We start from the raw sequence: 20,004 nt of genomic DNA, 5'->3' as shown, positions 1-20,004 counted from the left end.
CAGCTGGGGCTAAACCACAACAAGCTAGATGTTGGTAACCTGGGGGTTTGACTAGTAGAACAGGGTCAGCGATACAGCAGGGAAAATAAAAGACCACCTGCAATACTGCATCTGCTCCCAACTTTTGCAGGCTCCAAATCCATAGGAACATATAGATATCCAGTTGTTCATAAAGTGCTTAAGCTGGGTTTATTAACCTCAGTGCCATTTTGGATCAGGCTCTAAGTCAAAAAGACCGTGTCTGTACCAGTAAGCAGAAAGGATCTGTGCCCATCTGGCCCTGAGAATAAATGTCCTTGTGTGTTCTGCACCCATACGGCTGAATTGTCGTCCACTTCAATGGTGCCACCTCGGGGGATGAGCCCATGCTGTCCCCCACATTGTACACTGGCATATTCTGGAAAGGTATGGCTTGACGTGGGTGAAAACATCGGGGACTGTCAGCAATGGCAGTGACTGTCCCAGCACTCGAGGCCTGGCACTGTTTCATTTATTAAGATGGTCCAATAGGTCTGCATCACACGTGCGGCAGCCGCTCTCCGAGTGACAAAATACCTGTGTCCTTTGAACACCGAAGAGCTGAAGCCAAAGTCTAAAGGTTTGAAAAGAACAGCGTGCCTCAGGGGAGCGGGTGAGCCAAACGGCGCCGAGTGGCACCCCCAACCCTGCCCAGCAGCGCAGCACCAGTGATCCGCGGCTGTTAGCTGGGGCCCAGCAGCGGCGGGAGCCCGTGCCGTGCGGCGCCAGCAAAGGTGTCACCCCAGGAGGTGACAGGCCTGCCCCCGCCAGCGCACCGACAGGCCGCCGCAGCCCGGCCTCCCTGCCCCAGCGAGGGCGATCCCAGCGCCGGCCGCCCGAGCGCGGCCCAGTTTCCCGGCTGGAAGCGATCGGGGCGCCCTTCCCCCGCCGTGACCGCCCGCAGCTGCCAGCCCGGGGCCGCGCTCCGCCCGCCGGCTGCTAAAGGGCCCTGCGCGGCCGCGCGCCTCCCGCCCGCGCGGGTCCCGCCCCGCGCGCCCGCGCCCCCCTCCCCCCCCCCCGCCGATAACAGCGGCTCCCGCCTCCCCCCGGCTCTTCCCACCCGACCGCGCGGAGCCGGCCTCGCCGCGGCCGCCGCTCTCCAGGCGCCGGCTGCCTCTCGCCGCGGCGCGGGCGAGGATGGCGCGGCAGCCCGGGTGCTTTCTGCAGGAGGCCTCTCACCAAGTCGTCGCCGGAGGCTCGGCGGGTAAGTGGGCGCGTTCCTCCTGGGCGGGGAGGGTCTGCCCGTCCCCCACCGGCGCTCCGCCAAGCCGAGGTGCAGCCGGCCGCGCCGCTCTCCTCAGGCGCAGGAGCGGCGGCGGGAACGGTGCGAGCTGGGCGGCGGCTCCTCCCCCGCCGGGCGGGCCCCTGAGGCGGCCCAGGGGTCCCGGGGGCGGGAGCGGCGCGGCGGGTCCGGGCGGTACCTGCGGTGAGGGGCGCTGCCCGGCGCTGGGTGTATCTCCCTTCAGCACACCCCGCAGCCCCTCGGGTGATAAGGGCGGCAGGCGGGCCCCTTCAACGGTAACAGTCATCGGTGCCCCCTCGGGAGCTTCTCTGGCGGGCGGCCGGCCGTCGGTCTTGCCTTGCCTGAGGTAGATGGGGTGACTTCGGCCGTGAGCTCGCTGCGAGCCCGTGTAACCTGCCCGCGGCGCCGGTGCGGGGCACAAAGCCTCGTCCCCTTTCCCGAAACTCCCCCTCGAGCTCTCCTTCGCTGCCTTACAGAGAAAGAGGTGCAGTGATACATGGAAATGCGTTTCTGTGTGTGTTTGTTTGTTTTAATACTTTCAGGAAGTCGAGGTTAGAAATTCGTTACATTGTTTATACTACAAGTGTCAAAACACTACACGTCTGTTCAGCAACAACAGCACTGCTAGTTAATTTCATCACTTTGCTTTCTCTGAATTGGAATAAAACTGTTTGTCTGCTTGAAGTATAGGGAATATGTACACAATATCCTGCTTTTTCAGTGTGTGTATATATATCAATCCTGTTACCATTTCAACTGTGTAGTGTGTCTTTAAGTGATCTGTAGCATCTCTTTTGGGGTCCAAATGCTGTCTGTCACATTATGTCTCATATGAAAGAGGAAACCTACGTGGTAATGTTGCAGTGTAACGTGCACGGGCAAGATTCTGCTGTGGGTAAGTCCTATGTGGTCATAATGTTATGTGTGCGCTTCTGTTCCATTCCCTCTAGTTCCACTGCTGCCCCTAAATGCACTTTTACGCATTCCTGCCATCAACACACTTTTGAGCGCTTCCTTTTCCTGCTCATGACTCTGCATGTCCTTTGTTTCCAGCCCTCTGCTTTGACACAGAGAGATGCCAGGACAGCAGAAGCAGAGAGGTCTGCTGTCCTGGCCCTTCCAGTGTATTGTATAACTGGATTTATGTAGCTCTTCTGCACCCTTTGATATTCCTAAAGTTTTCTAAGATTCTGCTTGAATACCACCCCTTTCTTCCCTTGGGAGAGAAAGGAAAAGTTTAATTTGCACAAGGCTGTTGAAGGCCCTTCATACCTGAAGGGATACTGAGGTGTGTTGCCACCAGATGTTTTGTAAATGACAGGTTTATCTGCCCATAGCAGTGGGCCTGTGCCTTAGTGATTCAGATTGCTCTAACTCTGTATCTTCCCATCCTCTGGCAGTAGCCTGTTTTCTTTACAGGCTCTCTTTGTTCATAGAAGATCAGATAACTCGGCTAATGCCCTGGAAAGAAAATTGTTGTTTAGATAAGGGCAAAGTTTTACAGAAGGATTAGAATTGCAAAAAGAGTGTGTTTGAGGATGGTGTAGGGGAAAAGACAGCATGAAAGCTACTTGTTGATCTGGTAGGCATAAAGGTTCAGGTGAGAGAATTTTTAAGTCAAGGACGCAACTGATCTGCACCAAACACTTTTTATAAGGCCTCTTGAATCTAGCCCAGAGGCATACTGTTAAAAGATGCTTCCATCCTTTTGCTTTGTCTCCTGTCAGACAGGCAGATTCCTTAGCTCCATCGGTAGCCTTAAATCTGTAAAGAAAATTCTACTTACTGGTTTTGGAATAAACCAGTGAAGGACTGTTCTCTAGATCTGTATAACATTAGAATTGTACCAGAGGGATTGGTAAATGTATGGCTCAAATTGGGAGCTCTAGGGTATTAAGGAGAAATGGCTGAACCTTTAAAACTTGCTTGACAGATGCTTAAAAGTAAAAGTCAATGCTGTTTTTCTTGGTGACTTATAGAGAAGATGGAAGAGGAAGGCTGTAGCTTTGAGGCCTTCAGTCTAAAGGTTAAATTTCTCAGATGCGTGTGGATCTAACATGGGAAAGGTGGAAGCAGGAAGGAAAGGACAGAGGACATGAATTGTTGAGAGTGTACTTATATTTAAGCCTAGTGAGGGGTTTGGTTGCCTGAACTTAGCTTCCCAGTATCACTTTAGATACCCTATATTATTATGGTTGCCTGTGCAGAAGGACATAAGGATCTTGTAGGTGTTATGCCATATTTATTGGCCTCGTGTCAATGTCACAGATACCCTAGGGCGGTTTTGCTGCCTGTACCACAGCCTGGTAGCTGTTTCAGGAAAATGAAAAAAAAAACAACCCCAAAACAACTATCACGGTGAACTAACATTTAGATTTGTAAGAAGTTCTGTTCATCTTAACTTATTCAGTTAAGCACAAGGAATGTATGAAGCTATAAGAAAGATGCTGTAAGTTGGTGTCTTTGTCAAAACAATGATGGAAACTAGAGAAGCAGCAGGGGAATGAACTCTATAGCAGAATAGGTGTATTTGAAGGGTCAGAAATGTCTGCATAAGTAAAATGAGAGGTTATTTAGCATCTGCATGTCTGATGCAAAAGGATCTGATAAGAAGTAATTCTGCTAGGTCGAGTGGAAAATGATTAAAGATAAGCCTAAACTGTCAGAACAGGAAGAAAGGGATTTTTGAAGCTTTATGGAAGATGACGGGACTTGTTCATGGACTTAAAGATAGGGGAAGAGGAAAGAAAGAAATCAAGCACAACACCCTAGTCTACAAGACTGATAAAATGGAAGATACTGGCATGCTGAAGGAAAGAGAAAATATGCAGTGTTGTAAAGGAAAAGGTTTAAACATACCATTGGCTGTCTGAGGCATTTTTAAGTTAAAGATAAACTTGCATGGCACTCTGCTGTAACTGAACTGTAAAGTTCCAGGATGACATGATCTTGTGTGTACTTCATGTCTGTGGCAAGGGGTGCATCTGCTTCTGCATGGCTTGTAATTTGACTTTATATTAAATGGAAAGCTTTGCTTCCTGAGGGTGAATTCAGTCTTAAATATGAACAAAGTCTTATTCTGTGTTGGTTTGGGTTCTTTCTGTTGACATTCAGTTTGCTCCTGTCTTTCAGGTTCCTGAATGGAGGTTCATAGCATAATTGAAAGTACTTGTTTTTCTTTTCGCTTGCCTGGTGTATGACACTAGTGAAGACTAGGACTTTGATTGAAATGTAATTGGGTCACTTCGTTAGTGAGTTTTGTCCCTTTCAGTACAGTGAACTGCAGGCGTACTCCTTTTTTCTTAGTGGTTAATTAGTAAACTAAGGCATGTGTGGAATTTATAGAAAAAAAAGAAACAGAAAATAAACTCCCTAAACTGTAAAAATCACTGTGAAAAGAACAACTTGGGAATTGCTAATTGTTTTTCTTAGATTTTACAGCAGTTTTCAAAAAAAGCTGTTTGAGAAGTCCAGTCAATGCAGGGTTCAAATAATGGGAAGAATTGTTTTTCTGATTCACAAGGATCAGAAACGCCTTGTTTTTTCTGCCTGTATGGAAAAAGCAGAAAGTAAAATAGCGTTGCATACAATGTTAGTGGAGATTTCTTTCCTCATGGAGAGGAATTGAATACTGCAAGCTGTGTTGTGTGATACCCAGATCCATTTGCCCAGACATCAGTCTTGAGTCACTTTGAATGATGAAGTGCAAATGCCGCCATAAACATTGGCACAGGTGACCCTTGGCTGAGGGAAGTGGCTGGATGTAGATGCCCTGAAGGTTTTAGAATGCTGCTACTTGGTATAGGTGTGTTCTCGGGCTTTAATAACAAAAGGCTGCAGGGGGAGACAATGCTTAGTGTGTATGATCACCTCTCTTTCTTCATACACTTGCAAATCTAAACATTTTTAATTTTGAAGCTAAAATTTTGAAGAATTTATTTAATATATATAGTGGGGTGATAAATAGAAGATTACATGTTTTTCAGATCAGTAAAATTGAACTTATCCTTAAGTACTTTTCTGCTGTAATTCAGCGTGTTTCTTTTCCTAATTCCATTTAATAAATGAACATGAGCTATTGGCTTTCTTATTGCAAAATTATTATGGGAAAGTAAGAATAAAATGACCTTTTAAAAAAATAAAGAATAACTAGGACTTGCTTTTTTCCTCCCCATTCTTCATATTTTCATGGGACAGTGGGGCTTTTGCGTGTCTGGACCTCTTGGCTTCGATATTTATTTATTTATTTTTGGAAGGAGTTAGGTTTCCAGCTGCATTGAAATCTAATAAGATTTGGGAATCTAATTCTCTTAAGCTCTTCTGAAAGTCCAAACCTTTTAAGAGGTGTTTTATTTCAGGCTGATTTCAAGTTGATTATCCTGGATAGCATCAACTCATTTGAACAAGATCTTTAAGCAGGAAAGCCATTCATCAGAGTAAGACTGTTGGATGCAAATACAGTATTAAACACTGTTTGGTCTTCCTATCACTGGAGGCATTAGGCAGGCAAACATCCTTACAGGGTATGCTAGCCAGCATACTCTGAAACGCCATGGTTTATTTGGTCCTTATGAATAGGAGTGTGACAGATGTACAGGAAGCACTTTAAACAGTAGAAAAATTGACTAATTCTTCCTTTCCCCCCTGTTTAATTTGATTGTTTTGCGGACATTTTTCTGAGGATTGAAGTTAGGATGAGTGTTCTGTGGTTTTTTAGGTGCTTTATTCTTGCTTTTAAGCCATGCAGTTGGCATTGACGTGTTACTGAAATAATAACTTAATGCTCAGAGGTAATTTCAACTAGCTAAGTACTTAGCTAAACCTTGTAACTATCTTAACTTGAAACCATAATATTTTTGAGTACTTAAAAGACTTCAGACAGAGGAAGGTTTAAGGCTGAAATATCAAAGACCGCAGTACATGCTCATTGTCTTGCACTACCTTTATTTGGCATTTCAGTTGTTAACAAGGACCATTTATATTAAAAAGCTAAGAGTAGGAAGCAGTCTAGTATTAGTTTCAAGGAAAACTTTCTACAAGCTAAAGTACTCCAGGGTTATGGACTTGCTCCTACCAGTGAAGCCAATTTTTTCTGCTAGGCTGAGCAATTGATAATGTGCTACCTTGTGTTGGACTTAAAGCTTTGGAGGGGAGTTGCTTGGGTGGCAATATAGTGAGGAGAGCTTTGGGTGAAGAGAAGACCAAAAGGTTAACTGTGTGTGAGCTGAGGTCAGATATCCTGAACCTCCTCAAGCATGCTTTGAGGAATCTGGAGGACATAGACACAGTCAGGGAGTTAAGACTTTGAAAGTTGTCAGTCTGTTTCTGCTCAGACAACCATCCCTCTGTACTGTGTTTTATCAAAAAGAAATTATGAAATACCTTTGCAAGGTCTGTGCAACCCCTATTGCTTTCATCATTATACAGTTCAGAGGGGGAATACAGTGTTCAGGATAGGTTGACTTCAGTGGGTCCTTGGGCATAGGGAACACGGAACAGCCACTGGGGAAGCTTACAGAAACTGATGCTAGTTTTAGAGTTAGTATAGTTGAATTGCTGATGTTGGCTTACTGGGCACTAAAAAATCAGGTGAAGTGATAATTTTCATCCCATGAGAATATACCTCTGTGCTGCAGAAAAGTGCAGTGACCAGCTAGGTGAGAGTATGCAGAATGCCATGTAATGAACCAGTTACATTCACTTTGTGAACATTCCCCAGGGGAAGTTTTTATAGTATAGCCCTGTCTACTACAGCATTTCAAACATTAAGTAACATTTTTCAGGCTCTGAGCCTTCCCTTTTGTACCAGTTGATGACAATAGATTCACCTCTGAATTTGAAAGACTGATTAGACTGTTTGCTTCATATGCATTTTCCTTAAATGTTGTGAGGTTGCCTCAGAAGATCTTGTTTAATTTTAGTGGAAACTAATGAAATCTTTGTGGGCTTTCATACACTGTGCTGTATATGCGAACTGGCAGCTAGAGAAATTCCTATAAATTTTCAGACAGTTAAGTAATTCAAAGAAACAATATCCTTGCAATATAGTTTTACTTTAAATGGAACAACTGAAAACCTCTGTATGTAGTGTTCAGGTTAAACCGATGTTTTTTGATCGGGTCATTGCAGTGTACTAACAAGTTATGAACACCTATTTGGAACACTTACTTAAATGTGTTTCAGGCTATGTCTTTTTAAAATGTAATATCTTTTATATGGGGGTTAAGATATTACAAAGAAATTCTTACATGTTTATATAATAGTGACAATAACAAACTAAGATTTTTCATAAAACTTAATGTGTCACCTGTTGTATGATTAGTACTTTCTGTAGAATCTGGGACCTTCAAAAGATGATTTTTTTTCATCTGGACTTGGAAATTGTTCATAACAAACTGTTTGTTGAATCTGGGGGTTAAATTTCAAACTAAGCTAGTGTTGCCTTGCTCTGATACTCACTGTTGGTTTGAACATCCTGCAGCAAACTCATCAGTCCCATTCTGTCTTTGTTCCAAGAGAAACACTGGGGAAAGCAAGTAGTTGGCTGAGCTTTATTTAGTCTGGAATGTTAGCCAACGGTAACAAAACTTATGCACGGAATCCTCTATGAGTGTGCAATAAGACGTTCATCCTTAAGAGTCTGTGTATGTGGTAAGCCTGAGAGTTTTGAGAGAGGTTATAAGTTTTTCTATTAGTTTTAGTGTAACAAGTTTTTTCTCAAAAACCTAAAAAACCAACCCCAACTGACCAAATGACCAGCCCCAAACCTCAAAACCTCAGGAGTAATGGTTATCCATACTAATTTGCTCTACTCCCCACAAGATGGCAGCGTGATACTACAATAAGACGCTAAATTTGCTTTTCCTGTGGGTAGAAGATGAATAAAAATGTATGTTGAAGATGTTGCAAGTGAGAAGATTAGCATGTGTTATTTTGGATGATATGTGAAAGCAAAACTTAAAGATATAAAACAAATAATGATCAATAAATACTGGTTTCATATGTGTACTGCAAAACCGATGGCACTGAACTGGACTTTTCTGGAATCAACCGCAAAAATTGCATAGTGATGTATCACTGGTAAAGGTCAAAAGATGTTCCTAAGGCTAAGATACCACCTAAATCACAAAAGTTAGGATAAACTCCTGGCCCAGTGGAATCAATGTGCAGCTAGTTACTGATTTTTGCAGAGTGAGGAATCTGAGTCTTCATTATTCTAATTTTACTGTAGATTTTGTGATATTGCAGAGCTCCCTTCAAACCTCAGTGCCCATCTGTAAACAAAGTGAAGACTACTGTGTTTCACACTGCTGTAAGCCTACGTTAACTTCTTTCACGTATTGGCAGCAATGAGAACTATAGCAAAGCATAAAAGCTTAGATATATACTTCAGAACAAATTCGAAATATTTTGTTGTCAGATTTCAAAGTTAAAGAATAGTATATATTATACATTTAAAATCAAATATGTAGTCAAAGTAGTTACAAGAGGCATGCTCCAGTCTTAATGTTTATAGGCAAAAAATGCTTTGTCTGCAGAGGCGGATCTGAGAAGTTGATATAACTTCTGTAAACAAAGATTATATCTGGATAAAGAACAGTTTTTTATTAGTGTGTTTTGTCAGTTGTGCTTAGTGACTAGTGTTCATATTCAAATCCTTGTTAAATTTTCATAATGCAAAGGGTAATTATGTAATAAGAATAAAATTCTAATGTAAAAAACCAAAGCGTACCTTTTGATAGTAATAATGTGTTTCTGTGGCAGTGTTCTAGAAAGGAAAATGAAAACTGATTCTGGTTATTTCTGTGATGAATTTCTGGGAGCTTTGCCTGTGAAGTAATGATATTACAAATTTTTCCCTTAACTGTAGCTCAGTTCCTGTGACACTACCTTGGATGTCCTTTTTATACTTGTAAACATTCTATCTTATGCTTGTTACTTTCCTATTTCAAGCGAGCATGGTGGGAGACACTCAAAATCATACCACTGAGACTGGAAGACCTAATTTGTTAGAAGACAAACTCTGACGTTTTCTCTGAAAAATGGGTATGTTAACCTAAACTACTCAGGCTGGTCTAAGTATTGTGATTAGGGCTGTTATGAATTAAAAGTGCTAAAAAAGCTAAAGCAAGTAGGAAAAATCCTACTGGAAGTCTTGAAAATCAATATTGCCACGAATGGAGAGAACTGACAGTAGTTCCATTACAGGGATGCCTCTAAGTATTTTCAAGTGTCTGCATCTTGATCATAAAAGCCTTAAATCTGTTCTGCTTCAACTGGAGTTGAAAATATGTAATTAACTTTTTCCCCTCTGAGGAGATGAATTGGCATTTGCTGCCTGTGGAAACAATCACTGATCCTGGTGATGGATAAAATCAATACCATTTTTATAATTGGAAGCTCTCGCTCTCTGATGCCTGATTGTCATTTGTGCAAGAAAGTACTAAATATCAATTGTTATAAAATAGTAGTTTCTGTACTGAAAGTCTGTAGTACAGGTCAACTGCTTTGGTTGTGTTGAAAGTTCAATAGCTCCAGGGTAAGTACCTGCCCTTTTTCCTGCAGCATGTCTTGTCCTGGGGCTCATTACAATTAGATATCATTTCACCAATATATGAAACATGTAAGGTTTCAATTGTCTATAGTGGTGATTTTCTGATGAGAAAATATTGTTATATCTGAGAAAGTTTGAATGTTGTTGGCACGTCCCATCCATACAGTGGGGAAGGAAACACAGGAGTAATTGGCCTTTAGATCTGCTTTTCAGTCATTGAACTACACTGTTAACAGCTGCTTTTGTTTTTCCTCTGGATCCTATTCAATCTGCCAGTTTTTGGCAGGAAACATAGTTTATGGGTCATCTTTCAGCCTTTAGTCAATGGATCATTTCCCAGTTCAGGGTGTTATCCTAGTTTCCTGGGCTTTTTGCTGTTTTTATTATACTGAAATGTGCTGATGTGTGGCTGGTGTCCCCAAACAGCAACACTCCCAGAAGCAAAAGGAGAGTCTTAGTAGTACTTACAGTTTGAGAAAATTCTTCACACTATTTCAGTTTCTCTTAGAGCTAATTCTGTTTTTGCAACAGCGTTAAGTTTTACTTTTTTTTTTTTTCACCAACACTTATTTCTTCATATTTAGTTAGAGGCTTGATTTTAAAAATTAGTATATATTTTGGATGTATAGTAAATATTGCTCAACTTTGTTTTTTCAGCTGATTCCAGATAGCATACTGAACTTGGTAAAAATATGAAGAGCATGGTAAAAAACCAACCAAACAGAAAAACTCAAATGATGGTTCTAACTGCCATAATCATAGACACAGAAACCAAATGTAACTCTTTACTATCACTTTTGTGATATTTGATGTCTCTTCCAACTTGTGGAGCTATGTGATTTAGTTTCAAAACTTGAAAGTTTGATTAAAACTTGAGTTTAATAAAATTATCTTATCCTCAGTGTTTTGGCATTAAAGCTTGAAATGTTGAATTGTAGAGGCTTTAAGAATAGAAAACCCAAACAAACTTTAAAGGTGGTTCTCATGACTTCTAGACAAATTTGGGATCTGAGTCATGAGATTGTGAATGCCTGAGGCCGGTGATAACACACTAGCTTTTTTTAGGTTGGTTATGTAAAGTTTCTCTACGGGCAGGTTTGCAATGTGATGGTGTACACACATGTGCTTAAGATAACCTCACGGCAACAAGTAGAAAACAAAAGCATCAAGCTGCTTATAGGTTGGTAGAATGTGTTTTCTAAAATACTGCCCTAGAGATGCTGACCAATGGCAGCATGATCTTGTAGGAGTATATACAGCCTAGTTCTGTCAGAATTGCGTAATAGTGTGAACAAGAGTGTTAGCCTTGTTCATGCTGCAGATTCTAAACATTGTGCCCAGCATCCTTTTTAGGTGCTTCTGTGATCATATCCTTGGCATTCTGTCTCTAGATTGCTGTGCTAGCTCACCCTTGGAACAGTTCCTTGTCAAAAAGTGCCTATATAAAAGGGATCAGCAGTATTCTAAGAAGGAAAGATTTCTGGAAGAACCTGAGAGCTTTGAGAGTCCTTACAGCCCTGCTCCTCACTCACTTCCAAGTCTGTGGTTACAAAGCCAAAGGAATGGGACTTAAAAGTATTATGTTGTATGGATGAGAGCTTCATTCTCTTCTCTTAAATGGGGTGAGGCTTCTGAATGGGTTTTGGGATGTTGAATTAAGCTGGGGAGACATGGCTGCCACTTCTACCTATAGTAAAAATTTTACTAATTTTACTAAACTTAAAAAAAAAAAAAAGTAAAAATGTTACAATAGCAAACTGTAATGCTGACTGGGTAACAAGTGTAGTTTTTTTCCTCGAAGCAGTGAAGAAAATAAGTATCAAGATGCAATATTCTCTGGCATATTCTTCAGTGTGAAGTATGATGATGGCTATCCTAGATGACAAAAAGCAAACAAATCAATCTCTTCTGCTGATTTGTCAGCAAACTTTTCTCCTTTCCGCAAAACTGTACTTCTTAGGAAATACAGCTTTATTGATCAGACATTTCTGAAAGGGAGAAAGAAAGCATATGGGCTTTCTGCAAATATAAAATAATGAGTGTTGGTAGAGAATAGACTACATGGAAAGAAATACCTTAGAGTATGAAACTATTCTCTGTAATGTCCATAAAGTTTAAATTAGTTCAGATTTTTCTTATTAGAATAAATGTTTCCTTTTAAAAAGCATGATAATCATAATCAAGACTAAATTTGCTCTGTTATTTATTTTCAAAATGATTGTACATGTTTAGCAGACTTTTGATTTAAATCCCTTAGGATATATTGGAGACAGATGTTTAGATGACCTCATGTTTAAAGTAAAGTTATATTTGGACAGTAGATTAAATTTTCCTTAAAATCTTTCCTTATATGTTAGATTGTGGAGGGGTGCAGAAAGTATTCAAAGATTTATGTTGAAAAGATACTGCTTTATTTTTAAAATAAGTCATTAGAGTTCAGTGGATTTTATTTCTGGGGACCCTCAAAAGCACAAAATGTCTGATTATGAAACAGTATGTTTACAAATGAAAATATTGTTTCTTGCTGGAGAGCTAAATAGGAAACAGACATCTTTAAAAGTTCCTTGAATTCAGAAGCAAATTTACCATGTCATTTATACCTTCCCCAAAACTTGTTAAAGCCTATGGTAGAACTTAAAATGTAGTATCAGTTGAAGACTGGTAATAGGACTTACCAGTCGCTAGTATTTTTACTACTTTCTGTTTTTCAACACGTAATAGTTTCTGTTAAGCTGCAGTTAATGTTGTAGTGTGGATGACTATTATGGCTTTATCTATGACCGTTAACAACATCTTGGAAAAATTCTTCATTATTTCACTGTCATAATTATCAAAATTGACCTCTTGAAAATTTTTTGATTGACAGATAAAAAAATAAGTCTCTTGAGTCTTTTGAAGTTTATTTGGGCAACACTGGCTCTTTATGTCTTTAGCTAGGTAAGTTACTGAGATGCTAGAATTCTGCCATTTGTAATTGATTTGGAATTGTGCTAATAGACACAGCTGTTCTTGTCACTGCTAAATATCTTTTTTTCCCCAATTACTACTTTACTGGCAGAAATTTTTTTCTTTGTAGGCTGATGCAAAGGTTGCACTAAAACATTAACTGGATGCTTGGCACTTGAACTGCAAAATACTCTTTGCCCAGATCTCATGGTCACTTTTCTTTGGGACAGTGTTTTTTGTTGTTTTCTGTCACTTGTGATTAGGCAGGTTGATGTAGCCAGCAGAGCTGGAGATGTATTTTGTGCTGAGTGGACCTTGTTAAGTTTACTTAAAAATGCCGCACCTGCTACCTAATCTCATTGATTACTTCTGGGTTAGAACTGGAGTCGTCCTCTCCTGGAAAAAAACTTATTGTTCTGCAGGATTTGGAGCCTTTTCTTTCATGTAAGAGTGGATATTGGGTCAACAGTGGCATAAAAGTTGTATCTCTGATTCAGAAAGGGAGTGAAAGGAGGAGATCTTATCCTGTTCCTGAAAAAGCTTTCATTCTCTTGTTCTTCTAGGGCTTGTTGCTATTAGGTAAATGTTGATAGACAAATGTATATTAGGCATGGGCAATAACCATTTTGCACAGCACAGATCTAATAAAAAACTAGTGAATGAGTGTGTGGTACCTATGTGGTATCACTGTAAACAAAATAATTTCTGCCTAAGCTTTTCTTCTTGAACCAAGATTTGAAATTTAGCTTATAACTGGAAAATAAATGGAAAAGATGCTTCTAAAAATTAACACTGTATTGTATAAAAATAGGATGATGCCTGGCAATTCATACAAGAACAAAGAGAAAATGCAACACCTTGTTCAAGTGGTATATAAATGGGACACACTTTCTATATTTGTGTTCCTATGCATGCAGTGCATGTTTATAGATCTGGAAAATCTGTAAAAGGTATAATCTACCCTGTACTGAACTTTAACATTTGATATAACTTTTTCTGTAACGCTGCACTTGCCTGAAATGCAAATATTTCTGGCAGCTAAGTAATAAATGGAAGGATTGTACAGACTCCAAACAAAAGTAGTTCTTGAAAATTGATAGGAAAAAATAAGTTGATTTAAAAAAATAAAGCTTATACAAACACAAGTATCTTCTGAAGACTTCTGAGAAGCAAAATGTGGTCACAAATTTGAGGCAGATAGCCCTTAAACATCCACTACAAATGGCACTTGTCAAAATTCTTGCTATGAAGGGGCAGTGTAGAAAGGACTTCTACAAATTTTGCTGATAAAGCAGTTTTACAGTGTTGTGGTTAGATACTGTTTGCACACAAATATTTTCTATGTTCAGAAATGTTCTAAAGTTTTGCAAGAATATTGATTATTGACACATATCTCTCTTAATTGGATTAGTCATTTGCTTAGTCTTGCAGCCCTGGAGTGAATGCTTGGAATTAGGCTGATATAACTTGGGCAACAACCCTTATGCTTGTGTAGTGTGATCTTACCTTTCATTATGGGACAACCTTTTTCTACATATCGATGTATATGTTCTTCAGTGAATGGAAAGAATAATGGTTTTCTATTTAAATATTTAGTATCTTCTCATGTGATATGTTATCACTTACATATACAACATTTGACTACTTTTTTGTGTTTATGCATGAATCACCTTATGCTACTTGAGTATTTTCACTGAAGACTTCAGTTAGTGTGCTGAGATTTGTAGGAATGATTAGTCTTATCTGTTGCCCCGAGATAGACACCTGTAAGTAAAGTAGACATGTTTACTGACGCATGAGTGTTTTATGCAACTTGTAGAGAGGCAGGGACATAATCCTGGGAGGGAGGAGAAGATGGTTTTAACTGCTTTATTTGTAATTATTTTAAGTTTTTCTCCTTGCCTTATCTGTGTGTCTTCCAACTATTTTTAAGAAGTAGAAAGGACCTTAAAGACTAAATGCTACTCCATTACTCAGTGTGAGTATGTGTTCTGTGCTGAACGGGAGTAGCATCCTTTAGGGAAAACCACTGAAGTAAAGATGGTATCATAAGTATTACCAACTAAATCTTAAACTAGTCTTTTTCTGTTCAGCCTTAATCTTTATAATTGCACCTAGAACCTTAATTGCAAAACCTGTGAAGAATCAAAAAACTTGGGGAGCTGGTGTTCTGTAAGTCCCCTTTTCAGTGGGAAAGCAATAGGGCTGGAACCTTATCTAGTGCAACTGCAATTAGGGGTAGCTTTGTCTTTATTTTGACTACAAACTCTGATTAAGAAATTAAACTCGGACAGAGGAATAAATCACTGCATTACATTTTGTATGATGGTTGAACTGTTTGTAAAACTTGAGCATATTTTATAAGTTTGTTAATTGTTTTGTAAACCTTTCAGTATTCAGGTTTGTAGTATGAATAGTTTTGACTATGGGTGAGATTTAGACTGCTTGCATTCTGCATGAGCAAAAACTGGGTGCCTCTGGCTTATTGAACAATTCAGAACAGACCCAGGAGATTCATGAGACCAATAAAAGAACCGGGACTGTCCTTGGCATAGCATGTAGCCCAGGAAACCAAGGAACAGAGAAAATTCTTTTTTCCAAGAGAGTCTTTTCATCAGACTGCAAAACTGGATTCCTTCTTGCTCTCTTTCTAGGTCTCAATTTTGCAGCATTTTTTTACATAGTGGTACAGATCAGACATGGGAAAGTAACTGTATGTGCAGTGGCCCTGATGATCAGACAAGTCTTTGAGTGTGAAATAATGGATTTTTTTTTTTTTTTTAGCTGAGGGAAACATTAGGCATAACTGTTTTGTTTTCAGAGCACTAGCAAATTGACTTTTCATGTATGCTTTCAGGGGAACTGTCATCCCTCAGTTCTAGGGTAATTAGAGGTACCTGAACCATGAGACTAATCACTATCTCAGTTCCACTAAAACCAATGTTACTCTCTCCCTGAATCTTTTCTGAACGATACTAGATCTGCATCAGGTATATTGTCGTGTCTGGCATGTCAACATACTTGCTACTAACTCTAGGTGGCTACTCCCTGTATGTATATGGGAACGGACCTGTTGTTGAATTATTTTACTGACTACAGGCTTGGGCACTCTGTAGTGCCCAGTTGAAGTTCAGGCAGCAACATTCTGAGTATTGCAGTGCCTAGGCTGATGTCCCTGAAGAACAAGTAGGCAAGTAGCCTTAAAATTATTTTTTTTTCTATTTTGAGTGTCTAAAACTGGGTGCCTAAAAGCATATATCAATTATTAGATTTTTAACTACAGGTCACTGAAGCCTGCAGGAATAGAATGGAGCCTAGTAAAGTAAGCTCCTGTCTGGTAGGATAGAGGTATCTGATAACCTATCTGGTAAAGGATTCCTATCCCAGTGATTTTTGGAAGTTTTGCTTGAGTAAAATACATCAATTGATTAAAAACCATACCGAAGAAAAAAAGCTATAATGTTACTGGAGGAAATTATTTTGCCTTAATTTTAAGCAAAGAAAAACCACCTTAAAAGACTGTTGTCACATGCTGCTTACAGGAAAACAGTTTTAAACTGGAATAACATTCACTTTATACCAATGTAGTTCAGAATCTTACTTTGCTAATTGAGTATTTTTAAACAACCTTGATAAATATTTAATTCCAAAATCTAAACTTTATCACAAAAAAATACTTCTGTGTTAACTATTGCAGAATGGAGGCTAATCACAGCAATTAAGGATGAACAGTATATAATTCATATGTAAGTTGAAAGCTTCAGTCTTCACATTATAAAATACAGAAAGAGTAATTAATGAACTGGACAAAGCCTTGACTAGTCTGAATTTCAAAGTTGGCCTGTGAGAAGACATCGGACTAGATGACCACCAAAGATCCCATCTCATTTAAGTTACTGATTCTAACTCTATTAGAAATGCTTGGTTCTTTTTTTAAGTTACTTGTAAATCTGAGACAAGCTATTAAGTTATGTCTGTAGGAAATCCTGCATAGGACTTGAATTGATAGCCCTACCTGCATTTGGACATTTGATTGAAATGATGGAAAACTTGCTATAATTTAAAAAAAAATATTCTGTAGGAAATTACTTTTCTGTAATGAATTATATTTCTGTTGTAGTTTACACTCTGTTTCTACCTGTGCTGGAATAAAAACCCCCTCTGTTACAGACTGTAGAGTTGAAGAATCTAGCTAGCGTTGAGTTTGTATTTCTAAAATGTGCAACCTGTTGTCAGATACTGGATCATATATATTGTGTTTAGTGGCAATAGCCATATGGTACACAGAAAAGCACCATAAATCTGTTTTGGAAAATAACCCTGGAGTCTTGTATAAAACAGCTTTCCATCTGACAAATTTAAACCTTTGCAGAAGGAGGAGAAAGATTCTGATGTACCAGTGTCATCCTTTCCCATTAATTCTTTCATGGCTGCAGTCTTCTTAAGGTATGTTATTTCCTGTTCTGTTCTAGAACTTTCCTTCTCAGACTTAAAGAAAATGCTTCTTAGTATCTGACTTCCCTTACTCTGTTATGTATGTAAAGTCACATTGACGTTGTATTTTGGACCTGGCTTCATTGGTGTTTTACCAAAGGATCTGGGGTACATATCTGGAAAGTTTATTTGTAATCAGTTTGCAAATGGTAGTCTTGCTGAGTAAGGAACAGGGTTTTTATGGACTCCACAGCCATTAAAAAAAACCCTCTCCTGAATTTATTGTACTAAGTGAGCTAAAACCTAAGCAGTCTTCTGTCAGGCTATTTACATTTGTGTAGCAGTGTTGCTGTTCCATCTTGACTTCCTAGTTTAGACTTTGAAATTTTAATATAAGAGGACTGTCAGTATTTTCTTTAGAAACTTCTATGGACATCTCACTTATTCTTTCAGTCGTAGCTGGGACTTGTTCAATTTCTTGTTGAGACTTGCATCTCATATGTATTGGTCATCTTCAGTTGGCTTTCAGCTGGAGGCTGAGCTCTGTCTTCTGGGGCTGGATTGAGCACAAATTTTCTTCCATTGTTTAGGTCCCAGCATGTACTTTTCTCCCTCATTTGTTGAAGGATGTAGGTTGGCAGTGGTCTCACACTGATAACATCTCTTCCAGGTCTGTTTCCATTCAATGGAAGTTTCATATTTTTTTTCCTGTGCTCTTGCTCAGTAACTCTAGTGTTTTCTAAAACTCTGATGGTCATGCTTTGTATGTAGAACATCAGGTGACTGAGATTTGTCTAAAACATGTCCTGTGCCAAGCAGGACCTAAATGGCAGGATGCACTGACTATACAATTGTGTACTTTGTCTTCCTGTGTGTCCTTGCCAGAACCCTGATGGTTTCAAACCTGCTGATGGGGAAAATATTTGCCATCAGTGATCTTCTCCAAAGTGTCTACTCTTGTATGTAAATATTCTTTTTTTATCTACAAATTGGGTAAATAAATGAAGGCCCTGAGCTTTTTTCATATTTGTAACCGGTAAATATACCCACTCAGTTCCTTCTATTCATTCTGATGCCTAAAGCAAAAAAACTCTCAAGCTTTATAAGCTGACTCTTGAAAGTTCCTTATTTACCAAGCATGAACTTTCTGTATGTTGAACTTCCCTGTTTCCTGTCCAAACTGTTCCTTGGTTGGGTTACTTCTGTGTGCTATCTTATTGTGGACCAACACTCTGCAAAACTAAAAGACCAGAATAGGGTGCTTGTCAGTCTGATAGTCATATTTTTTCCATTTGGTATTTGCTTTTACAATTAGCTTGTGTTGTTGGTAGAGATAAAGTTGCTTGTGTAAGTTCTGTTTGTTTCTTTAGTCAAAGACTGCCTATGAGAATGCTTTTCTTGTTTTACTTGTTGCTTTCAACTCAGTGGCTTTTGTGTCACGATGTGAGCTAAAATCTGAACAAATTCTGGGAGCACTGAAGTTGACAATATATTTTTCTGTTGCAGTGTTCCTCATTGGCCTATGAAGAAGAGGGGTGGTGTTTATGCCTGTTCTTACTGTGTTAGCCAACTCCTTGAAATTATGCTCTCCTTTTAGGAACTGATCCAAGGAGCTTAAGTGACAGAAACCTAATTGCTTTTAGTAGGGTTAGCATTCTGTCGGTTTATTTGCCTGAACTGCAGAAGCTGGCAGGAATTCCTAGTCAGTGGAGGAAGAGTAGATAATGGCTCTGGTAGCAGCTGGCTTTTTGGATTGCTTACCTGTTTTATCAGGTTTGCAGTGAGTGCCAAGAACACTTTTGCTTCTGAACTTCACCCAAAGCTTAACAGACATCAGCAATTTAACTTGCCTGTTCTATCGTGGGTATGAAGTTGTTTGTCACCTTCCATATTTTTCCCTTGTAGGACCTGCTTCTCAGGTAACCTGAAGCTCTAACAAATACCATTAAAGGAAGGTACGTATTCAAATAATCCACAGCAGGAAAAAGGGCTGCTCCGCTTTGTGTGAGGATTAAGAGGGAAGGAATGTTCCACTTTGCTTTTTAAGAAAGAGCTTAATAAACTCCTCTTTGTACTACTGGTAGGCTGATGAACAGACACCAATACTAAATTGAGTTTAGGATCTAGGGAATGTATTTTGGACTGTGTATTGCACTTTACTCAGTGTGTAACAGACTTGTGTGTGTGGAAAAACCCTGGCAAATGGCAGCTACGGCAATTGAGTCACTAGCATATAAACCCATCACTAGAAAAGCCATCACAGTTTGTATTAATCTGGAACACTGACAGATAAGCCAAGACATAGAAATACTTTCAAGTATGTCTTCTGCCTTTGTGGTGCCGGTCACTTGAGGGCAGGGGTTGAGGCTGGAAATGTGAGGGGAATTTGTGTTTTCAGCTCCATTGCTCTGTCCCCTCTAGGCTTAAAGGCTATTGAATTTGATGTTTTTCTGGTATGCTGTGCTGGTTGGTTAAACTTAATTTTTCTGCCTGACAGTATTTCTCTTAATTTCCTCGTAAAAGTTTTAGAAGCCTTTACATATGTTCTTGTTTGCTGTATTTTGTAATCGTTTTGTGTGCGATACTTGTACTTCAGCATTTAAGGTGGAGATGGCAGTGTTGTGCTTCTCTGCTGTCTTGTTTGGAGACAAAAGCAAATTGCTTACTAGAACACTCAGGCTGCTGTATTGTTGCTGAGTTCATGAGTGCAAAGAGAAACCTAACCATGCAGGGGAGTTTGCCATCTGCAGTCTTAGGAAGATAAGTATGTCTTAGGACAAAAATACTGAAATAAAGAAGCTACTGGAAG

The 20,004-nt window shown here is 39.6% G+C and overlaps 2 protein-coding genes across 3 annotated transcripts in view; one reads left to right on the top strand and one right to left on the bottom strand.

Moving 5' to 3' along the window:
* Positions 1 to 1,361, bottom strand: part of MIPOL1 (mirror-image polydactyly 1) — a 197,363-nt gene extending 196,002 nt beyond the window's left edge. The window contains exon 1 of one of the 2 annotated variants that reach the window (XM_055716711.1): positions 1,198 to 1,361. The gene's annotated coding sequence lies outside the window, so the exon portion shown is untranslated. The remainder of the gene's footprint in view (positions 1 to 1,197) is intronic. The other variant, XM_055716720.1, reaches the window with a different exon arrangement.
* The window catches only part of SLC25A21 (solute carrier family 25 member 21), a 255,320-nt gene continuing 236,377 nt past the window's right edge, over positions 1,062 to 20,004 (top strand). Inside the window, exon 1 of the mRNA XM_055716721.1 lies at positions 1,062 to 1,222. Coding sequence (XP_055572696.1) covers positions 1,156 to 1,222 — 67 coding nt within the window. The 5' untranslated portion in view covers positions 1,062 to 1,155. The remainder of the gene's footprint in view (positions 1,223 to 20,004) is intronic.

Source organism: Falco cherrug, chromosome 7 (genome assembly GCF_023634085.1).
Source record: "Falco cherrug isolate bFalChe1 chromosome 7, bFalChe1.pri, whole genome shotgun sequence".
NCBI lineage: Eukaryota > Metazoa > Chordata > Aves > Falconiformes > Falconidae > Falco > Falco cherrug.
The sequence above is the reverse complement of the archived record's forward strand: the minus strand, read 5'-3'. Positions and strand labels throughout refer to the sequence as shown.